The 24,553-nt window shown below is 38.7% G+C and overlaps 1 protein-coding gene across 1 annotated transcript; it reads left to right on the top strand.

Annotated features, from left to right (window-relative positions):
* Window positions 1-7,090: 7,090 nt before the first annotated feature.
* On the top strand, window positions 7,091-21,739 carry LOC121447281 (guanylate-binding protein 1-like). The gene is made up of 10 exons (XM_041650461.1): window positions 7,091-7,283; window positions 7,783-7,910; window positions 9,519-9,628; window positions 11,798-11,994; window positions 12,319-12,561; window positions 14,385-14,665; window positions 15,596-15,808; window positions 18,228-18,330; window positions 19,413-19,606; window positions 21,398-21,739. The coding sequence occupies exons 1-10, from the start codon at window positions 7,094-7,096 to the stop codon at window positions 21,506-21,508; spliced, it is 1,770 nt and encodes a 589-aa protein (XP_041506395.1). The 5' UTR covers window positions 7,091-7,093; the 3' UTR covers window positions 21,509-21,739.
* The last annotated feature ends 2,814 nt before the right edge of the window (window positions 21,740-24,553 follow it).

The following is a 24,553-nucleotide window of genomic DNA, read 5'->3' as shown; positions in this document are numbered from 1 at the left end:
TAAAAAACAAAGCTGGGCAAATTGGAGCATGCAAAATAGACCCTCATCCCACTACAACACAGAAGATTATGAAGTTTTCTGCAGATACTTTTCCTGGGCCAATATTATTGTTTTCTTCCCACTTTATGGGGGCACAACTTAAGGAAAAATCAAAGCTTTCAGAACTCAAGAGATGGCTCAGCAGGTAAGAGGCCTGGCTGTTCCTCGAGAGCAGCTGAGTTTGGTTCCTAGGACCCAAATGGGCAGTTTGTAAGTGTTGTCACTACATCTCCAGATGTTTTGACACCTTCTTTTGGCCTCCATAATTACCCACAAATGTGTGGGAAACACACACACACAGCTAAAAGGAATTATTATCCTGTTTTTATATTCAAACTATCAGCTTGTCAGCTTCCTGGGTCCATGGTTCTGCAGAAAAGTTCTGATCCAGAAACCAGGCTGTGGCCTCTTTGTCCTCTCACCTGTATGAAACAGGAAGCAGGACAGAGGCAGGCTAGGATTTATGTGAAGCAAAACAGAAGTAATAAATGCTCTTGCGAATGCAAACCACTCTTTTCTTGGCTTTCATGATGATAGCCCTTCTGAGTAGATGAAATAGAATTCAAAGTATGTTTTATTTGCATTTCTCTGATGACTAAGGATGTTGAACACTTTCAAAATTATTTATCGGTCATTTGTACTTCTTTTTAGAATTGACTGTTTCGTTCATTGGACCAGTTAAGAATTCATAGTTTTTTTTTGCTGTTCTTTTTTATGCTTATTCTTTTCACAGTGCTTTATTTCTTTGATATTACTGAAATAGAGATGGCAAAGTTGTTTCTCCCATTCCGTAGGCTGTGTGTTCACTCTATTACTGATCTCTGTTGGAGTGCAGAAGTGCTTTAGTCTTGTATAATCTTATTTGCAATGCTTGGGGTCGATACCCTTGCTAGTGGGATTCTATTCAGAAATGTCCTGCCTATTCTGAAATGGTTCCCCAGTGCTTTACATAACAAACTCAGCATTTCTCTCATCTTAAAGATTGTTTTTTGTTATTTTTATGTTTATTTATATGAGTGTGTGTGTGTGTGTGTGTGTGTGTGTGTGTGTGTGCATGTACCCTAAGAAGCTAAAAGAGGAGGGGCTTTGGATCTCCTGGAGCTGGAAGTACACATGATTGTGAGCTGCCCTACAACGATGCTGTTGACTGGACTCCCAAACTCTGGAAGAGGAACAAGTATGCTAAAACTTTGGACCACTTATCCAGCAGCCAGAAGTTTGGTTTTGGTTGTTTTGTTTTTTGTCTAGTCATTCTGTGTCTTTTAACTTTCAGATCAAAGTCCTTTGCATTTAAAGTTATATTTAAGAAGAATTTTGCTATTGTTCGTGATCTCGTTTGCTGTTCTGGAAGTATATATGGCGGTAGCAGTTTTGTCTGTCCGTTATTTTTTATCAAGGCACGAAATATATTCATTTCATACTCCCTTGGAGTTGGGAATTACTTACAGATCTGCTGTCCTTCTGATGGCTCTTTCTCTTGTACCAATTGAAGGTTTTCCCTGGTTTGTGGTTTTCTGTTTTCACTTTAAAGGTTTATATGGATTTCTACCAGCTTGCCTTCCCTTTGGTTTATATTGAGGGCAAACATCGGCTGCAGCACCAGCTGTGACTACTTAATGGACATCCTGGTGTTCCTGCAGGAAGAGAGACTGTGTTCACTATGCTCTTGACAAAGGGGATTTGAGAGAGCAGTGTGGGACCCTGATTGGGGAAAATGTAATGTATTACAGTAGTGAAGAGAACAGAGACTGGATAATCGGTTAGAGTAAAGAGAATGTAATGTATTACAGTAGTGAGGAGAACAGGGACTGGGATAATGAATTAGAGTAAATAGAGTAAAGACGAGTAAAATTCAATCGGTTTCACATGTAAAAAGCAGAGAGAAAGCATTCCCTGTGGAAGGACAGTCCAGTGGTATCTCCTAGTAGGTTGATAATTATTATAAGTAGGCACTGTGAAGGCAATTTTTTCTCTACCCTTTCTTTGTAAAGGTATAATGAAGAAACAATCTTTCAAACCAATGACTATGAGAGTCCATCCTTATGGTAATAGGGAAGGAGAAAAATTCCAGATTGTAGATGGCCATTAGGTGGAATTACCTTGTTGACAGCTCTAGGATCAGTCACCATTCTCATTTTATCAGATTTCTTTTTAACAACAAACACAGGAGAATTCCAAGGGCTGGTTGATTCTTGAATATGGTGAGCATCTAGTTGCTCCTGTACCAGCTGTTCTAAAGCCTGCAGTTTGTCTTCTGTTTATGGCCACTGTTTAACCCATATTGGTTTCTTAGTTAACCATTCTAATGGTAGGGCTGTTGGTACCTCTGAATGTTTGCTAATTGCATTAGGTTCTTGTACACCCTGAATGATTGGTGACCCTGTGTATAGTACCTTATAATATCTTTCCCAAAATTGGGAGTTTCTGGGACTGCAGGAATGTTAATATGGGTATTCCATTTCTGCAACAGGTTACGACTCCATCAATTAAGTGAAATATTAACCACATATGGCCTCAGCTTTCCTCTTTGTCCTTCTGGCCCTATGCATTCAATACATCCCATGCTTTGTTTCATTTGAGATTGGTTTCCAATTCCTAATAATTGAACATCTGCTTCCTAAAGAGGCCAATTTGGATGTCAAGATTCTGGAGTAATGATACTCACATCCGCATCCAAGTCTATGAAAGCCACAATTATAATGCCATTTATATGCAGTGAGCTTTGGTTTTTGATCATTTATAGAAGTCTTCCAGAATATACATTTCCTATTTCCTATTGTAATTTTTGATTTTATCATCCATGCTTATTCCATTATCCAGAACAGTAGGCTCTGGATGTTTTAATTTTCCTGGTGAGGCATGTCCTCCACAGTGACTGGCAATGACCGGGCCACTTTTGGATTGGGGACCTGCGAGAGGCCCCCCAAAAGTGTGCCAATGGTATTAGGTTGCCTTGTTTGCCTTTTTGATCTGCATTCATTGTTGGCATTTGCCACACCTTCTACATATACCTGAAGGCTGAGTCCTTCTATTCTTGTCATTACCAGAGATGTTATTCCTAGAAATTCCTTGTCTACAATCCCTTCTCAGATGTCCTAATCTACCATAATTAAAACATTTGGCATTTTGATGTCTCCTCATTCCTTTGGAAATTTTTTCTCCTACCCAATATTCAGTATTATAGTCAAATGTCTCAATGTTCATTGCATGCAGGATCCATGCATCCATAGGTACTGATCTAACTTTTAAAGGCCCAAGTATCTTTTTGCATTCTAATTTGGCATTTTCAAAATCCAGGGAGTCAATAAGTACTTGCCTAGCATCTGGGTCTGTTACTCCTATTTGTACAACCATATTTAATCTTTGTAAAAAGTCAGTAAAGGATTCTCTCTGGCCCTATTTAACCCTGGTATATACTTCAACTTGTTTTATGGTTCTTGAATCCGGCCCCAAGCATTTAAGGCAACTTTGTGGCATAGGGACAAGAGTAAATAGCTTGAACTTGTGGTTCAGCATAAGTACCTTCACCAAGAACTTGATCTTGGGAAGTCTCAAGGCCTTTTGCTTTTCCCTGTTGTTCCAAAATTTTTGCTTCTTCTCTGAAATAAATTCTAAACATTAATTGAGGTCCATCATCCAGGACTGCTGAATCTAACTGAACCCAGCCCTCTTTGAGTTCCTATTCTGACTTATGCTTAGCCTTCAGTAATAAACAGCAATCTGGAATTGTAAGCCAAATAAAACCTTTACTCCCCAACTTGCTTTCTGTTCATGGTGTTTCACTGTTGGCAAAGCATAGCTTCTTTGTTCCTGGCTGCCAAGCCCTGAAATAATCACACAGAAACTATATTATTTGCAATACTGTTTGGCCAATAGTTCTAGTATATTCCTAGTCAGCTCTTACATCTTGAATTAATCCATTTCTATTAATCTGTGTATCACTATGTGACAGTGGCTTACAGGGCAAAATTCTGGGACATGTGTCTCTTCTGGCAGCTACATGGAATCTCTTGACTCTGCTTACTCTTTCCTCCTCTATCTGTTTGGAACTCCTGCCTTGCCCTATTCTGCTCAGCCACTGGTTTATTTATTAACCAATAAAAATAGCATATAGGCAGAGGACTTCCCACACAATTTCCCCTTTTATGTTTAAATAAAAAGGAAGGTTTTGAATTTAACATAACAAAACAAGTATCAACCAAGAATTATAGTTATAATATTTATATCTACCTTATTTTTATCAACACTAGGAAAAATTAACTATCTGTTTTTCAACTCCCTCAAAGACCTCAGAAGAATTTATAATTACCTAAGTTAACAGGAAGTGCACTGTAAACAACTTTCAAAAATCTAGAATTAAAGGAGACATATCACTTCCTGGGCAGTCACCCAAATTTCTTTGTAACATTGGGAAACCTGTCTTCAGCCTGCGTGCCCATAGTATACAGCAGACTTTTCCATGAAGCAGGAAATTTAAAGACCTCTTATGCCTTGTATTGTCAAAGTTTACCAGTTGCTTTCTTCTGTGTCCCACAGAATGTCTGGCAGACTCTTTTATGAAACAAGAATTCCTAAGGATGGTCTCACCTTTAGGCAAGTTTAGCAGTCATTTTGCTGTGGGTCCTGCACGTCCAGTTCATATAGCATAACATCCAGCAGTTCAGGCAAGAGCAGTTTCTTTCCCAAATGGAGCCTCTTCAATACCCCTCATCCTCTTGAAGAAGATTGGTGTTGTCAGGAGCAGTTGTATGTACTTGTCATGAAAAGTCTTTAAGTTCTTAGAACATTGTAAATATCATATTCTATTAATCTTTGACAGATTTGAAGAATATCTATCCATCTGAAATATATCTTTGTACATCAAAAAAACCTAACTAACATGACTATAAGTTTGACTATTATAAATGACTATTTATTACTCTGTGCTTTTAATAAAACATTACATTTTTAAATGAGCTGCACACAGTACTTTAATAAAGAGAAGAAATATACATATAACAATACTGACATAAATTTGTATCAAGAGATCGAGATTCTTACCAATGAAAAGTATTTATCTCTAGAGTATATCCTCCTTTAAATGTAAACAAACATTTATAAACAGTATTTGGGAATTAGGGCATAGTTGTTTTTGCCTGAAACGAACAAGCTGTCCTCTGCCAACATTTCACCCTAGCAATAGAAACCCTAACCAAGAAGCAGAGTACCAATTCTACGACCCACTTGCCCAGTAAGTAAGATTAATAAATGCATCCCAAACCAAAATTGGACAAACATCAGAAAACAAAGCGAGGGTAATTATACAAAATGATTGCCTTACACTCTTCTAAAATGCCTAAGCAATGGTAAGGAATAAGAGCCTCCTGAAGATGAGAGGAAGCTAGTGAGACATCTGATGATTAACAAGTGATCCTGGATTTATTCATGCAGCAAAAGATGGAAATTAATAGAAAGATGACTTTAAAAATCAGTGGGAGTCTACGGTATGCAGGTTCATTGAGGTATTTGAAAAATGTTTCAATTCTGGTTTCTACCATTTTACTGTGTATAGAGAACACATTACAATTTGGAAAGTCTTTCATAGGAACTCTAAAATAGTTCAGTATTCCTGCATATCTATGGACTCAAAACCAAGGTAGTTTTAAAGGGAAGCAACTAACCTTTAAGACAGACATAAAGGTCTCTAGGACAATTAAAAACATTCAATGCACAAGTTACAAGTATAGAACATTTTGGTTCATGTTATGTTTAATAATTTTTGTTTTCCCTTCCCCTCCTCTCTCTAACAACCTCTGTAATGAATCATTCTTGCTCTCTCTCAAATCCATGGCTTGTTTTTCTTTAATTTTGCTACACACACGCGCGCACACACACACACACACACACACACACACACACACACACCCCTAATTCTACAAACACAATCGACTTTGCTTTTATAATGTCACTTGGATGTATATGATTTCAGAACTGATCACTTGGTATTGGATAAGCAACTGAGCAGTTCTTGCATGGGGAAGACCATTTACCCCAATCTCACTCTGTAGTTGCCCATATTGCTTTGTTTAGGGTTCAGGCCCCAGGAGATTTTCCCTTCAATGTTACTTATTGTTGTACTTCTTCCCACATTGTTTAGGCAAGGAAGTTGTTGCAAATTTGTAGCTTCCCTGTCATTTCTAGGAGCCTCAATGTCATTCCAGACTCCCTGATTTTTCTGACTCATAAATTTTCTCACCCCCTTTTGATGTGGGAGTGTCATATATCAATCTGTTGATTTCATTGGTTAAGCAATAAAGAAACTGCTTGGCCCTCGTAGGTTAAAACATAGGTGGGAGGAGTAAACAGAACAGAAGGCTGGGAGAAAGAAGCTGAGTCAGTGAGTCGCCATGATTCTCCCTCTCCAGACAGACGCAGGTTAAGATCATTCCTGGTAAGCCAGCTTGTGGGCTACACAGATTATAAGAAATGGGCTAGTCCAGGTGCGAGAGTTAGCTGAGAAAAGGCTAGATATAATGGGCCAAGTAGTGTTTAAAAGAATACAGTTTCCGTGTAATTATTTTGGGTAAAGCTAGCAGTGCGGGTGGCTGGGTGGCGGGACACAGCCCCGCTGCTCCTATTTCAACACCCTTTTTACATTTCTATGATGCTCCCTGAGCTTGAAGTATAGGAGTTATGTTGTATATGTATCAGCTAGGGTTGGGTACCAGAAAATCACTTGTTCTTTGGGATTTGATTCATTGGTTTCTTTTTTTGTAGTGATCTCAATCTGTTGCAAAGTTTCTTGGATGAGGGATGAGAACTGCACTACTCTGTGGTATAAAGATAAATATTTAAAATGCAGTTAAGAATGTTGCTGGTTTAGTAAACTGTCAATAGTTGGGTCTCCTCCAACATCCACGGCCTCATTAGCCTCAGGTAGTTGGGGAGGTTCCCAGTATAGATACGCATGCCACTATCGCTACCTTAGGTTCCTATCACTGAGTTGACTTCTTCTAACTGACATGGAACATTTTCCTGTTTTATCATTTCTTGCAAACATAAGAGTACTGTGTAAATGGCCTCAGAAATCAACATGCCAGGCCCAGTGTGCCTCATCGAGAACTCTGATCAGCAGTTGGCAGCCAACCAGGAAGCACTGGACATCCTGTCTGCTATCAAGCAGCCTGTCGTGGTGGTAGCAATAGTTGGCTCTTACCGCACAGGAAAATCCTACCTGATGAACAAACTGGCTGGAAAGCAGAAAGGTAAGTGACATCATCAAAGCTCTGCTGAGTCCTCTTGGCCCCTCCCACTCCCACTGTCAGCATCTAGCAAGCAGAGGGGAGGAGAAACAGTCAGAGACATGGGTGATGTGGGATGGTTTGTGTCCGTCAGTGGGCTTGCTTTTTTCTGAGTTAGTCTTCTCATTGGTTCCTCCCACACTCTCATTTATTCCTCATTTAAAGGTACAAGAGTGTTTTAATAGAAGAAATAATGCATTCATAGAGAAAGGCAACTTGCTTTATCATGAATTATAAACTATTTATTAGGATGTTCATTCCTAAAGCAAGAGTCCAGTGATGTCTAAAGTAGGAATGAATGACTGATCCAGCAATGGATGTTCTCCCCTTCTTTTTTCTAGGCTTATATTTAAAAGCAATACTTGTACCTAATTGGCCTCCTGCAAATTGTAAATATGTTAATACCAATGAGATTTTATAAACCATGTGGTATTTATCCCCTCATCTCATCTCCACTCTACAGGCTTCTCTCTGCGTACTACAGGCCAGTCTCACCCCACGGGGATCTGGATGTGGTGTATGCCTCATCCCCGGAAGGCAGGCCACACCCTAGTTCTGCTGGATACTGAGGGTCTGGAAGATTTAGAGAAGGTACAATATACTCTTTCAAATTCTATTCATGTTACATCAGTAGCTCACCTTGTATCCTTCACTCCCAATCTTTCACTCATATTTCTGCTAAATCTAATTTGAATATTGAACTCATATTGAATATGAGTTGAATATCATTCTTCAACTCACCTGACATAGGATCTATGAGTAGACACTAAAGTCTACTGGTTAGCAGAAAGGCAATTTTTATAATAATAATGGACATTTTTGCAATTTTTCTTTTACATCATCACATAATGCTTTGGTGAGATGTTTAATAGTGTTGAATAGTGTCTATAAATTCACTATACAATTTCTGAACATCCTGATTCTTAACTGTAAGCCTGTGGAAATACTAAGAATTGTAATTCCTACACAACATTATCAGTGGGAGAAAAACAAGGTTTAGGCAATGCCTTATTTCTGTAAACAGACATCATGTACAGGGTTACTATTATTATTTTTTAAAGGCATTTAACTATGGGCTGCTTACATTTTCTGAGACTTATTTCATTATCACCATGTCAGGGAACAAGACAGCAGTAATGGCAATCATGGTACTAGAACAGTACCTGAGGTAGCTCAGAACTGTATCTTGATCCCTAGGCAGCAGGGAAAGAGAGACAGAGACAGAAAGAGACAAACAGAGATAGAGAGAGAGAGACAGAGAGACTCATCTTGCTATGGGATTTTGAAACCTCAAGTCCCACCCCGAATGAGACAACAAAACCTCATCTCTTAATCCTTCTAATTCTTTCAAACTTTTCCACTCACTCCTTAATGACCCATCACTTAAATATATTAGCCTATGGAGATTATTACCTTGCAAAGACTACAATGTATAATAAGATTATTTTTCATGCAGGATCACATTGCTCCTCTTCCCAGTCTAAGAGACACAATCTCTCTTAGAAAGACCTTACTTTCACTAGAGCTAAAATGTCCCTGTGGTGGTTTGAAAAAAAATGCCCCCTCAACCCACAAGGGACTGGAACTATTAGGAGGTGTGGCTTTTTGATTAGATGGGACCTTACTGAGGGAAATATGCCACTATGGAGACTTTGAGGTCTCATAAATGCTCAAGCCATCCTCAGTGTCAGAGACTACCCCTGATGCCAGGGTAAGATGTAGAACTCTCAGCTCTCTCTCCAGCACCATGTCTGCATGCACACTGCCATGTCCCATAATAATGATAATGAACTGAACTTTTGAACTCCATGAAACCCAATAAATTCTTTGCCTATAAGAGTTGCTGTGGTCTTGGTGTCTCTTTACAGCAATAGAAACCCTGACTAAGACAGTCCCTGACCATAATGTGTTCTGTGAGTGAAACCCAGCATGCTGTTTATTTTCATAACTGATCACATTTGACCTTTAAGTGTGAATGTCCTTCATGGTCTCATATACATTGGTATACATCATCTTATTTAAATTATAGAGCATGAATTGAACATTCATAAAATCATTGTACAGGAATAAAATTTTATGTAGAATTAATGACTTAATTTTGATAACCATAGCTAATGAGAGACAGTTAAGTACTCATCTTTGTTTACTTGAGTTGATGGACAGTGTCTTAATTACTCATCTTCACTCATTGGCCTGTAGGGAGACAACCAGAATGAATGCTGGATCTTTGCGTTGGCGGTCCTCCTCAGCAGCACCTTCATCTACAACAGCATAGGAACCATCAACCAGAATTCCATGGACCAACTGCAGTATCCTTTGGCTGTAGTCTAGAACAGAACTAAACCTAGGAACAACAGCTTCTTATTTCATGAAATAGATAGGCAGGTAAGGAATAAGGTTTTTCCTTATCATCAGAGTTTATCTTGGTCTCCACCACAAGTTCAAGCTTTTCCTGGCCCATAAGGCCTTAAACGCAGCCACACACTGCTTAGAAAATCCGTATCTGGATTAAGATACCACGAATGTTCAAATCCTCACATCAGTTCAAATTTATATCCCTGCAAATCAGCATTCCAGTGAGCACCTCTAAGCAATACCATTTAACTGCCCAGTTATGTGCTGATGGTGAAATATCCTGCAAATCTCCCAGGTGCTCCGAGGTAGTGTTTGTTTGCTGATTCTTTTGTTACTTTAGCTAAAACTTTTCATGTTATGGAACTATAGAAGAGACAGGCATGCTTCTTTACCCTATTTAGACTGTGCAGCAGTTTCTCATTCTTATGTCAATAAAACTAAACTCAGAGTCTCTGAAGTGTGGGCATTTAGAGCACTGAGCCTTTATGTCCACCCTTTTTTTTCAACCATCCACTCAGCACTGCAATTTTTTAACAAAGATTATAAAACCCTACTAACTTTGTAAAGCCTAGAAACCAGAAGACACTCTTTACACGTGGCACCCTGTTCCCTCACTTTCTTCCACTGTTTTCATGCTTACCTCATCTATGTCATTGTCGCCACTGGCTCCATCTCCATGACCTTAACATCAAATATTGTGCTCAATAAACTCCTTTATCAGGTGGGTGATTATATCATTTGTTCTCTCAGCAGATGCCATCAACTGAACTGTTCCTCTTTCTGTATGACTTGATTCTTAGATCTAGAGTTTCTTCATTTTCCGGTATTCTGTCTACCACACCACTACAACTGTTCTGCTTGCGCTCTCTTCTCTCTTTTTGTGGCCTCTAAGTATATAACTCGGTTACTGTGCTTCTGCAATCCTTGTTTTACTTTTTGCCTCTAAGTTCTGTCATTTTTGTCCCAAGGACTTCTTGGTCACTTATGCGTCAGCTGCCATCAGGTTTATTGTTATGACAATATTCCATCTTTTGCATTTAGCTGCCATCGTGAAGATATCTAAGAAACAATTCAAAGTCAAAATTTACAAAATCTATCCTTCCTTCATGTTTCTTATTACATTAATTTTCCATCATTTACAGAATTGCTCAGATTTAAAACATAGGAACTACTTGACACAATTATTTTCTAGTACACTAGAAATCATTATTCCACAAATGTTCTCAATTACATTAGCAAACCTATTTCCCTAGACTGACATAGTTTCCTCATATCTTCCACAAAAACACTCTAGTCTAAGCTTTTCTAATCTCTTGTCTTGGATATGTCAACTGCCAAATTATGCCTTGCTTATACCTTTGATTCCCAGGTACATTTCCAGCCACTGTGATCTTCAGAAATGATACTGTATAATATCTTCTCTACAGAAAGTCTACCAATGCCTTTCATTTAGTGCAAATCACACTGAAGACTTGAGTCTGTCTAACTTGAATGTCCCACATGTGTGTCCTTTGGGCCTCTGCCCCACCACACGGGCAATCATGATTTATACTCACTATATAATCATTATTCCAGGGTAAGGGTTTAGAAGTGATGTGACCTCTGTTTGTAATATTCTTCTAATATACTCCCCATGGTTATGTCTGTTGAATCATTTGGATTCATATGGATTTGGAATGCAAAAAGAACAATTTACTGGTGTGGTAGGTAGAATACCAGAAAATGTAGGACCTTAGAGAGCACAGTAGCCCTTTGAAGCCCTCCAGGTGGAAGCACACCATGAAGATGCGTGCTTTGATTCACTAGTTCTTGGACTAGTCAGTTTTCTGCATCCTAATTATAAGCAATATCTGATGATTTATTTTCTTTTATTCACTTATCTATTGTTTGTCTCTTCCATGTAGATGTAAACACTGTGTATTGGCATTCTCTCATATACTTTAAAATTTTGTCATCAGAATAGGGCTTGTTACATAGAAGACATTAAATAGAATGCTTGTGACTGAGTAAATTTTAAAATGATAAGTTAATAGGTAAATATAAGTTAGTTTTGGGGGGTAGTGGTGGAATCTACATCATAAAAATGGCCTTTTCCCTGTAGTTTTCTTAACTTAGCATCCCAGCTATGTGACAGAGCTGACTGATCTAATCAAATCAAAGGCATCACCTGAACAAAATGACATAGATGACTCAGCTAACTTTGTGGGCTTCTTTCCAGTCTTTGCGTGGACTCTGAGGGATTTCTCCCTGGAACTGGAAGCTAATGGAGATTCTATCACTCCTGATGAATACATGGAGAAGTCACTGACTCTGCGAGAAGGTGAATGAACTCAATAAAAGTTTGAAATATAATGATAACAATAATATAAGGATCACTTCTGCATTCTTGGTAAAGTTCTTGATAGTATAACTGTGCTATTCTTACTGCTACTATGGAATATGAAAAACACCTTGCCTGAATTTGAACTGTATCACACACAGCTTCTTAGAGAAAGGGTGTTTTCTTTCCCATTCCTTTAAATTTTGTATTGCTCATTCCACATTGTCTTATACCCCTTGCATTGGGAAAGTTATAATATTGAAATGGTCATGTATTTTCAATAATTTATTTAAATTTAGTTTATCTAATTTATCCATCCTTAAGTGACGAATGAGAAAACTGCAAGCTTTAATAAGCCTCGACTATGCATCAGGAAGTTCTTTCCAAAGAGGAAGTGCTTCGTCTTCGACAGGCCTGTTGGGAGAAAGCAACTTTCTAAACTAGAGACAATTCCAGAGACAGAGTTGAGTGCAGAATTTGTAGAACAAGTTGAAGAATTCACCTCATACATCTTCAGCTCTTCTGATGTCAAGACCCTGTCTGGTGGCATCAAAGTCAATGGGCCACGTAAGTTATTCCCTCTACTTCCTCTTCTGCTCATTGCAGAATATTGAGGGAGCCGCTTCTGACCAGAGCAAACACCATTTGCTGATGTTGTTGAAAATGTAGTGTATATATCATATGATGGAATTTATTTGGGAACTAAGTCGATTTCTCATAGTCTCATACCTTTGATAGTCATGGAGGTGTCACTGGAATCTAAGGAATTCCTAGAAACAATCTTTCTTTGCTCATGATTCCTACTAATGAACAGGTTACCTGAGGTCACAAAAAGGCAACATGAGGAACTCAGACACTAGAGAAAGGCCTAGGCTGGACAGGACTTTAAGTTCAGGAAAGAAAGAGTTACGTGACTGAAAGAAGAGGATGCTTGAGAGTGTCTCTCATTGGAGAAGTATGGGATCATAGCCATGATGGAGTGCTGATGTCCTGATAGAACAGAAACGTGACTTAAAATATCTACAGCTGGCTCCAAGTGTTGTGGGAAGGTCTTTAATTACACATTGAACTCTGCAGTATTTTGTGTGTAATACTTTGCAATTCTAAAAGGAAAGATTGAGAAGATGAACTCTCTGCTTAGTGGAGTAGAATTAGATGGTCATAGGATTAGGCTAAAATTATGGAAGCAGAAATGGTCAAAGCGAGATGTCAGCTAATGTATTTTGATATCAAATACAAAAGATTTCATTACAATGAAATATGAAAGTTTGGTAGGACTAAGAAGGACCTATAAATATGTCACCTAAGATTGAAGCTCATCACTTCTTTCATGTTGCATTCTTTTTTGAGGAAGAACTGTTTTTTGGAGTGGGTAAAGTTGTTTATTTTTTGAGTAACTTAGTGTGGACTTTTTCCTGATATTTATAAGGAGCAACATGCAGTCATGCAGCTTCCTGATGAAGAATGTAGGTCAGATAGTAGAATGGTTTACTACTTATGTTCACAACATTCTTGGATTTATTCCAGTACCACATGAACTAGTGTGGCTGTGATAATCTGTAGTCTTATTTTTGCAGGGTTAGAGGCAGGAAGATCAGAAACATAAATGCAAGTCCATTACTGGCCATGTATCAAGGTTAAGGGAAGTCTGAGAAACTTCATTCTATTTCAATAAATAACAAAAAATAAATGAACACACACAACCCAGACACACATCCAACATGTAAATGGTGATTTAATAATAATAAGAAAATCCATGACTCATCCCAACTATAGCAAATAGAAAAAAAACACAGTATGGACTCATGGAGAACTATTGAAAGGAAGGAACTAAAACTATTCTAATTTGTCTGAGAACACATTCTTGGGTTGTGGAGCTTTCAAACCTACAAAACAAAGATATGAGGGAACTCAATGTCTTGGTTATTATATAACAATTGTGAAAAAATCTAGACAGACCTATTTACATTGTGTAGAAACAGGAGTAGTAGCATGTGCCACTAAAAAGAGAAAGGAATGAAAAATGGAAGGAAGGAAGGAAGGAAGGAAGGAAGAAGTAAAAAATAGCAACAAAAGCATCCCACAGCAACAAAAGAAAAGATGGAGAACTAACTAAGTTTTCTCTTTGGACATTTAATAGTAGAGAAAGGAATAGAAAAGAAGAGTGATAACAATGAGTAGACAGAGTGTCTCAGGCCATCCTAAAACTGTCTTGATCAATTCAATACAAAGTCTACCCTGGGATAAATGTAAAAGCAGTAAAAACAGGCTTCAATATCCTCTGGATCTAGAGGTTAATATGTTATTCCATTAATGGTCTCTTTCAGAAAATCCTAAAAACTATGTAGTCTGTCAAGCAATTAAAACTCATTTTAAACTCCTTTATGTAGGTCTGCAGAGTCTGGTAGTGACCTATGTCAATGCCATCTGCAGTGGAGAATTACCCTGCATGGAAGATGCTGTTCTGACTTTGGCCCAGATAGAGAACTCAGCTGCAGTGCAAAAGGCCATTGAGCACTATGAAGAACAGGTGAACCATAAGGTCAAGTTACCCACGGAAACCCTCCAGGAGTTGCTGGACTTGCTCAGGCCTATTGAGAGTGAGGCCATTGCGGTCTTCATGAAGAATTCTTTCAAGGATATAGATCAAAACTTCCAGAAGGAATTAGGGGTATGTGTAATACCCAAAATCATAAAAAATGGGTCCTTTCTGGGATGAGCATGGTCCTTAGTCTCTAATACAGTGACATAAGAAATGTGAACAGATTTGCAATGGTTATTGAAAGACTAGATTCTGATGATCTTTGTTATAAAAGATAGCAATATTGTTAACCACATTTTCCACAAATTTTCATTTTGTTTATTATAAAAATACATAGATGTTTAGTCATCTATGTATGTTTAGTCATACATAGATGATCTCTTCCTCATTAGGAAGCCCCAATTTTACTGATAGTAATGATAGTTGAGGTCAAGAATTGTAATGAAGCTAGATAATCAGTGTCAGTAAGAAATAAGCATCTTCATTTCTAAATTACCTTCAGGAAGTAATATATGTAAATATTCTATTCCATTATGCTTCCTAAATGTTGAGAGGCCCATAATTATCATCTTCACATTTCTTTAGTATTGCAGTGATTAAAACCTAAGAAAATGTTACAATATCAAAAAGTATTTTTTTTCTTTTACTGAGTACTTCTAGCAAAGCCTCTGGCCTTAGTGCTTTGCTTTACCTCATAATTTGACTAGAGACCTCTGAAACTGGGTTGCTCATCCTGTTTCAGAGACAAGGGATCATTGGTCCATGAACTTAATCTCCCCAAACAACATAGTGGTGGGTTCAGGAATTCCCTCAGGAGCCTGACAAATATTTCCTATGAAGTAGTATCTGTGATTTGATAGTTACATCCTAAATCAGAAAGGTGGGCAACAGGAGGGGAACAAGGAGATGCCTTCAGGAAATCAAAAACTAAAGGATCAATTTTTGCAGGGACACCATGAGATCTTGTATTGATGTGAAGAGCATGTCCCCATTTAGACAATATCCAGTTGTGTTATCTCCCTCCTCTCAACCATCTGTGTGATTTTGTCCTTTGCCCAGGCCCTGCTGGATGCCAAGCGAGATGATGTCATTAAGAAGAACAAAGACTCTTCATCAGATCTTTGTTCAGATTTGCTGGAGGAAATCTTTGGTCCTCTGGAAATAGAAAGGAAACAAGGGACATTTTCGAAACCTGGAGGTTATGACGATTATCTTCAAGGAAAAAAAAAGTTGGAGAAAATGTATAACGAGGCTCCTAAAAAGGGGCTACAGGTAAACTGAGTTAGCTTTACCATTTTTGGAGGCTGGTGTGGAATCTCCCTCAAATGCTAGTGAGAACAAAGGGGATACAATGGTGTTGGTGGAGAGTGCCCTTGACTTACATCCATCCACAGAGGGCCAAACATGATACAGACAGCAGCTTTTATCTTGGCAGTACAGTTGGACTTCTCAATTTTGTTTGTGAAATTCATTCATTCCCTCATTTATTAGTCTAAGCATTGAACAGTGATTTATTTATCCTCATGTTCGAAGTACTTCTCAGGGTGTTAGGGTTACTGTAATTTAAGGAATAAACAAACCAAAGCAAAAGTAGCTAGTAAGTTCTCTCTCACAACCACCAGGTGATGCTAGCTCACAAACCAGTAATAATGGTAGTAATAGCAATCGAAACATTGATTGTCCTACCATTTTCTAGAAGTTAATTCACTGAGTTCTGACACCAATTCTACTAAGTATTTATTATTATTATCTCATAAACTGAGAAGGAATCCATGACTGATTGAAGTTAAGACTTGACACAAGGTCACATAGTCAAAGAATACTAGTGTCTGAGTGAAAATCCTGGTTATATACATTTGCCTTTAACGGCTCTAAACTGCCCTAGTTAGGCAATAACAGACAATGCTAGATTTAGTGTGTATTATCTTTGAACATTAATGGCTTTAAACGTGCTAAATATTTCTTGACTTTTGTATACAAGAAATGAGATAGAAAGGACCCAGCCACCCTAATGACTTGAATGACTTGATGGAGTTCCGGGTTCAAGGCTTTTCCCTTTGTGTACTCAAGAACCTTCATAAATGATGACCTTTTCCAGGTCATAGTCATGTTCTGAAGCCATTGCTAGTGATTACATTGTTATGTGATTTCTAACTGGAAATTAATCCTGCTCGTGCTGTACAAAGAATAGTATATACAAAACAGTATATCTCACCCTTGAAATGAGGCAACAAGAACGTTCCACAGAAAAAGAAGTTAGATAGAGAGACAAGTAGCTATGAAGGAAATGGAAATATCCAGAAAGCAGAAACATTCCATAAGGATAAACTGATGCTTTTTAAAAGTTCTGTTTAGTTGTTGGGAAAGAAATTATTATCAGGGCATAAAGTGACAGGCCAGAGGCTGGACAAGGCAGAGGGTGTCCTAGAGGACACTCAAAATGACCTGATATTTGTTTGGATAAACTAAAAGTCAGCAGGTGTTTGTTACTGTTCTGTTGATGTAAAGAGACATCATGGCCAAGGGAAGTCTTATTAAAAAAGAACATTTAATTTGGGGCTTGCTTACAGTTTCAAAGAATTGGTCCACTATCATCATGATGAGGAGTATGATGGCACACAGGCAGGCATGGTGCTGGAAAAGTAGCTGAGAGCTTTACATCCTGAGTGGCAGGCAGCAGTCCTAGAGACATACTGTGCCTGGCATGGACTTTTCACACTTCAAGGTCACCTCTTATGACAGACTCCCTCTAAGAGTCCACATCTACTCCACCTAGGCCATTCCTCCTAATCCCTCCTAAACATTTTCACTCTCTGTGACTAAGGGTTCAAACATATGAGCCAATGGGGCCATTCTCTTTCAAACCACCTCAATGGCCCTCCTTGAACTATTATGACAATGTTCTGGATGCTCTGAGAATGGTCTGCAGCAGTCATTCTGGCAGGAGGGAAAGACTCAGGCCAGGAGATTTGAAAGGAGCAGAAGACCAGTAAAAGTTCCTAGTTAACACTTCAATGTGGGCCCCATGTCAGTAAGTAAACACCTAACACAAAACAAACAACATGGCATTATTGTAAACTTTCTGTATAATATTGTTTTTGTTAGGACAGTTATTTTGTTTGATTGGTTTTTGCTTGTATTACGCTTTCCACTTTTGTGTTTTAGTGGGTTTTGTTTTGAGTGTGTCAGTTTCCTGGGTTTCTTTTTCTTCTTCTTTTGTTTTTTGAGTTGGTTTTTGTTTACCTCTTTGTTTTATAAAGAGGGATGGATGAAAAGCCCCAGAGTTGGGTGGGTATGAGATGGGTAGGATCTGGGAGGACTTGGGGAAAGAGTACCTGTGATCAGAATATATTGTATATCAAAAGTTTTCAATTAAAGAAAAGAATACATTTTGAAGCTAAAATCAACATGATTAGCTGATGGTAACATCGAATAAATACTTTGAGGGAAAAAGACATCAAAGATGCATCTAGATGAATGGAGGCATCTGTTAGAAAAGTTTGAACATTTGGAAATGTCTGTGTCTTATGGGACCTCAGCATGATTTTTAAACCTTGAACTTGAAATACTGTCTGAATCACAAAATATGTGTTTATAGCGGATAGCATTAAATTGAATTAAGAGATGTATGACATGATTTATCTCAATTCACATTCTTATATCCTCCTTGTTATTTTTTTTTGATATTTAGGCTAAAGAGATGCTGAGAAAGTACTTTAAGTTCAAGGAAGATGTTGCTAATTCACTTCTAAAGATGGATCAGTCACTCACAGAAAAAGAAAAGGACATTGAAGGTGAGAACTGCTGAGAAGACTCCAGATGCTGGAAATTATTGGCAAATGCTGTAATATTGGCCAGTATTGTCCCACAATGATGGGGGACAGACCACCAAAGTCTATTAACCCAGAAGCAAACTTTATTCCAGAAAAAAAAAAAACACCATGGGGACACACAAAGCTTCTTAGCAATAGCTGTGTCCAAAACCAGAGATGGGCCTCTGCAGCTGTGGCAATGGGCAGTTTCTGAACTCCCCTTTTTATAGCAAAAAGCAAGCATTATGTTTGAACAAAAGAATTTTTATAATCTTGAGGTCAAACTTAGATACAAACTGCTTTCTTTTTTCCTTTTTAATTTCTTTTCTTTTTTTTCTTTTTCTTTTTCTTTTTTTACACTTTCCATTAACAGGGTATTCCAGTTAAAGTGGTATTTGTATTTAGCCCATTTGTTTCTTCTGGCACTTTTTCATAGTGTTTGCTGAAGCTCTACAGATCTCTGAACCTGTCAGATTTTCATAGCAGGGAATGATATGGGATAATGCAAAACCAAAGGTCACATGCATCCTTCCCATCATTTAAAAGTTAACTCAGCTCTCCTCAGTTGCTGGTCATGAGTGGCCAGGGGCTTATGTAAAAGCTGACCCTCAGTTTGCAGAGGTCTCCTCAGTTTGGAGAGAGCCACTTCAGTCTTGCAGACAGAGCTGCCAGTTGTAAAGCAAGGTAATACACTGTCCATAGTTAATCCTTAAGTTGCTGAGAAAGCTGTGACAGTCTGCTCTCATTCTCCTAGGCTTACAACTTTATATTTCTTTATTTCTACATTCCTATTTCTGGAACCTGTATTTCTATATTTTTATTTTAGACTGTTCATATATGAGGTTGTCAATACAGAGAAAGAATGACAAATGTCTGTCTTAATTTCATGGTGGCTGTTTTTAAACTGGTAGATGTGGCCATCTCCCTCCTTGCTAACTAGTTTTATAAGACAAAGATTCCACAAGAAATTTTTGTTAATGATAGGATTTCTTTTCTAAAGTAAGTATAATCAAAAGCAACTAATAGATTCCACTTCTCATGTTCTTGGCCTTATCTTTTCTCAGTGGAACGGATAAAGGCTGAAGTTGCTGAAGCTGTAAACACAGAACTGAAAGAAATGCAAGAGAATTATGAGCTGATGACGGGAGAGAAGGTAAAGAGTGTCCTGGAGCATGTGAAACAGCTGTCGCAGAAGATGCAGAAGGAGTGGGAACAGTTAAAGCTTGAGCAACATAAAATTGTTTCCCTTAAACATAAGGTACCTGGCTGCACCATTTTAATTTTTCAGTTTCTTCAGTCCAATCAACAATGTTTATCAGGTGCCTGAGGTATTAGGTTCACAAGGCTAAGGTTTGACTGGATTATGAATGAAGATTCTGTTCCACACAGACCTCAAAATACAATGAATGGTAATAACTCCAAAGTGGAGTCAATTGTTTACATTCTCTAGTACAGTCTCCGCCCCTTGCTGCTTTTTCTCAGGCTGTCTCTTGTTCTTTAAGGCTGCCTATTGCTGGATGAAACCCTTTATCAGGGTATCGCTGTTAAACAGTAGGTTTGAATTGCCCATTCTTTTCATGTGTTTTGTAGGATTTCTGTGACCAAATCTTCAACTAACCTGTCAAAAATTACTTTTTTCTCATGTGCTAGACAGAGAAGTTGTACTTTTTATATGTAAAGTGAGTTTTCCATAAAACTATGTGATATACTATTCAACTCCTATCTTTTCTACTGAATGGGACCCACAGAAATTTTGTTTCTGCCACACCTCACATGACCTTATCTCTTGAAACATCCTAGAGACTGTCTCAAATCATCAAGAAAATGTTTAAATGCCCACGTTGACAGGAATATCCTGTTTTCTGGACATGCCTCCACATCTGTTCCCAGGCTTCATGGCTGTTAGTAAAAAGGTGTGTGAGCACTCAAGACCCCAGTTGCTTCAGTATATTTCTGTCTCCTGCCTTGGACAATAAATATTTTGGAGATGTACTAAATTTCTTAATTGAATGCCTGCCCCTATTCTGAATCAGGTAGTGACCTTCACTTGGTTCTTTGTCAATCTTTATCACCTTCTTACATATGTTTGAGAATTCACAGCCCACAGATCAGAGATGAGGCAAGAAAGGAGAGGGAAGCTGGAGTTGATTTTATAGAGAATTCTGTTTTATGTGAGCCAAAGAATACAAGAATTAGACCTCAGAGTTGTGGGCCACAGGTGATTTATGAACTGGTAGACAACATTTCTTATTTATTTATTTATTTATTTATTAAAAATTTCTGTCTCCTCCCCATCACTGCCTCCCATTTCCCTCCCCATCCCCCAATCAACTCCCCCTCTCTCATCAGTCCAAAGGGCAGTCAGGGTTCTCTGCCCTGTGGGGAGTTCAAGGACCTCCCAATTCCATCCAGGTCTAGTAAGGTGAACATCCAAACAGCCTAGGCTCCCACACAGCTAGTACGTGCAGTAGGATCAAAACCCATTGCCATTGTTCTTTTTTTTATTATTTTTATTTTTTTTATTGAGAAAATGAGAAAAAAAAACAAGTTTCCACCTCCTCCCAGCCTCCCATTTCCCTCCCCCTCCTCCCACCCTTCTCTCCCTCCTCCCACTCTCCTCCCCCTCCCCCACTCCTTTCCCCCTCCCTCTCCAGTCCAAAGAGCAGTCAGGGTTCCCTGCCCTGTGGTAAGTCCTAGGTCCTCCCCCCTCCGTCCATTGTTCTTGACTTCTCAGCAGTCCTCATTTTCTGCTATGTTCAGCGAGTCCGGTTTTATCCCAGGCTTTTTCAGACCCAGGCCAGCTGGCCTTGGTGAGTTCCCGATAGAACATCCCCATTGGGTAGACAACATTTCTAAAGCTGAAGGAAGCACAGGAAATTTATGACAATATGTAAGAGATAAGGGGGAGAAAATATGGAAGTTGAGGAAGGAAACAACTGTGGGAAATTTTTCTAATTTCCCTCAGGGTTTAGGATAACTGAAAAGAGAGCTTGTGAGACACATGAGGAACATGGGAGCTGTCTGAGTTCACTCTTCATCTCCTTTTTAGGAAAAGGACCGGCTTTTCCGGGAAGGATTTCACAATGAGAGCAAGAAACTTCTTGAAGAGATCGACAAAATCAATAGGTATAATCCACCTATACCATGCACCATACTCTAAAACTCAAACTAAATAAACCTCTGTACCCAGGTCTTCTCATCAAGAAATTTTCTACGGGGTCAAGTTTGGACCGTGAAGCTATATACTTGGACTGAACTATATACTTGAAAGCATGGTGCTCTATTGAGAGGAGGGTGGAAATAAAATTAACAAAGTAAAGCTTAAGTATAAAAATAGTGCTTTTCTTATGCAGTGAATCAATGTGATCTTTCATTGGATCTTATATTTGAAGTTATAAACATGGACTCCACAGACATATTAAATTGTGTCATTGAATTTTTAATAGAGCAGTGGTGTGACAGGCCTCTTTGGATAGAGCTTTTTTGTATCACACACAACTCCTTTCTGGGTATTCTTTACTCATGTTCATAAACAATTTCAGGATTTAGCTTTGTTCTAAGCTGAAAATGTCATGTTGTTAAAGTGAGAAAAATATGAACATACTCATAGGACACAGTGAAGATTATCAATTGTCCTGTGTTCTTTTTGATTTCATGGTGTTTACAGACAAAGGAAATGTGGACCCTGACATTTGTCCCATGTGCAGACATTGGGCAACTCTCAGTGTAGGAAGGCTGTATGGGTGGTGGCAGAGAAAATTTCTCTCCATGCAGAAAATTCACCTCCCATAGTCAAGGCTTTCTTGGCTTGCATCAGGCTCCAGTCAACTATATTTCCTTTCAAATCTCCCTCTTTTTAATATTTTAAAATTTTTCTCATTGCAGTTTTAGAATGACTTCTACTTTCTTTTTTTTTGTCTTTCAGCCATTTTATTTTTTTTTTAAATTTATTTATTTATTAAGGATTTCTGCCTCCTCCCCGCCACCGCATCCCATTTCCCTCCCCATCCCCCAATCAAGTCCCTCTCCCTCATCTGCTAGAAGAGCAAACAGGGTTCCCTGACCTGTGGGAAGTCAAAGGACCGCCCACCTCTATCCAGGTCTAGTAAGTTGAGCATCCAAACTGCCTAGGCTCCCACAAAGCCAGTACGTGCAGTAGGATCAAAAACCCATTGCCATTGTTCTTGAGTTCTCAGTAGACCTCATTGTCCACTATGTTCAGCGAGTCCAGTTTTATCCCAGGCTTTTTCAGACCCAGGCCAGCTGGCCTTGGTTAGTTCCCGATAGAACATCCCCATTATGTTGAGTTTCTTTCTATTCTTCCATGGATCATGACCACAGTCCCACCTGTTCTGAAACTTATCTCCATCTTTATCTGTGTCTCACTACTGTAACATAAATCTGAGAAAATTTGAAAAAAATTGCAAAATTTGCAAAAGATTATTTAGGAATCTCTGAGGATAGCCGGGCGGTGGTGGCACACGCCTTTAATCCCAGTACTCGGGAGGCCGAGGCAGGCGGATCTCTTTGAGTTCGAGGCCAGCCTGGTCTAGAAGAGCTAGTTCCAGGACAGGAACCAAAAAGCTATGGAGAAACCCTGTCTTGAAAAATCCAAAAAAAAAAAAAAAAGAAAGAAAGAAAAAGAAATCTCCGAGGATAAATGCCGTCTACAACAAAGCAGAAGCACAGGTTAGGTGAAATCTATTAATAAGTGATCAACCTGCTGTAACTGTGTCAAATGTGTGCTATACATAGTCTATAAAGTTAGAGAATCCTCTTCTAAATTTCTATAAGAAGGGAGCTAATTTTAAGACTATTAGCTGACACAGTCTCCCAGTGATGAAGGCATTGGCTCTGCATCAACACATTCAGAATAAATGCACCATAAAATAACTGTCAAAGCTGTGGGTCTCATCACTCTCATGGAATATAGAAACACAAAAATACTTTCTTTTTTATTCTTTCATTGGTACTGGAAATAATCCTAAGTCTTTGAAAGATGCAATTTTGATGGTACTTAACTTATAGAACAATGGTGGTGGTTTAGTGTTTGCTTAATATACTTTGAGCACACACTAGTATCATGTGGTCTTGTTGAACATCACTTTTACCTGGAACATTAAGAATCAGGCCCACAGTTTGATTTGTTTTAGGTCACATGAAAGATTTTATTTATTTATTTTTAATTTTAAAATTATTATTATTTTATTACTTAAAAACTACCAATCCAAATTCCCACATCTACCACTCCTCCCACTTCCCTCCCATATTCTCCACACACACTCCCCACACCTCCTTCCAATCTTAGAGAGGGCAAGGCACCCTCCCCTGTGGAAAGTACGAGTCCCTCCCCACTACATCCAGATTGAACAAGGTATACATCCAAAGAGAATAGGATCCCCAAAACCAAAACATACAGTAGAGACAAATCTCAGTGTCATTGGCATTTGCCCCTCAGTCTGTCCCAACTTTCAACCACATTCAGAGGGACTAGTTTGATCCCATGCTCATTCATTCCCAGTACAATTGGAGCTGGTGAGCTCCCATTAGCTCAGGCACATTGTTTCAGTGGATGAATCCTTATGGTCTTGTTTTCCTTACTCATACTCTCCCTCCTGCTACTTTGCAACTGGACCTTGGGAGCTCAGTCCAGTGCTTTGATGTGGTTCTCTGTCTCTGTTTCCATCTGTTGTTAGACAAAGGTTATATGGTGATATTTAAGATAATCATCAGTCTGACTACAGGGCAAGGCCAGTTCAGGTACCCTCTCCTCTATTGCTTAGGGTTTTAGCTGGGGTCATCCTTATGGATTCCTGGGAATTTTACTACAGCCTCAACACCCCTTCATGATAAAGGTATTGGAGAGATTAGGGATACAAGGATCATATCTAAATATAATAAAAGCACTATACAGCAAGCCAACAGCTAACATCAAATTAAATGGAAAGAAACTCAAAGCAATTCCACTAAAATCAGGAACAAGACAAGGCTGTCCACTCTCTCCATATTTCTTCAATATAGTGATTGAAGTTCTAGCAATAGCAATAAGACAACATAAGGAGATCAAGCGGGTTCAAACTGGAAAGGAAGAAGTCAAATTTTCATTATTTGCAGATGATATGGTAGAGTACATAAGTGACCCCAAAAACTCTACCAGATAACTCCTACAGCTGATAAATAACTTCAGTGATGTGGTAGGATACAA

This window comes from Microtus oregoni, unplaced genomic scaffold, assembly GCF_018167655.1.
Source record: "Microtus oregoni isolate MIOR12 unplaced genomic scaffold, Mior012 000000F_ref0000247, whole genome shotgun sequence".
NCBI classification, from domain to species: domain Eukaryota; kingdom Metazoa; phylum Chordata; class Mammalia; order Rodentia; family Cricetidae; genus Microtus; species Microtus oregoni.
This window is presented reverse-complemented; position numbering and strand designations above follow the sequence as displayed.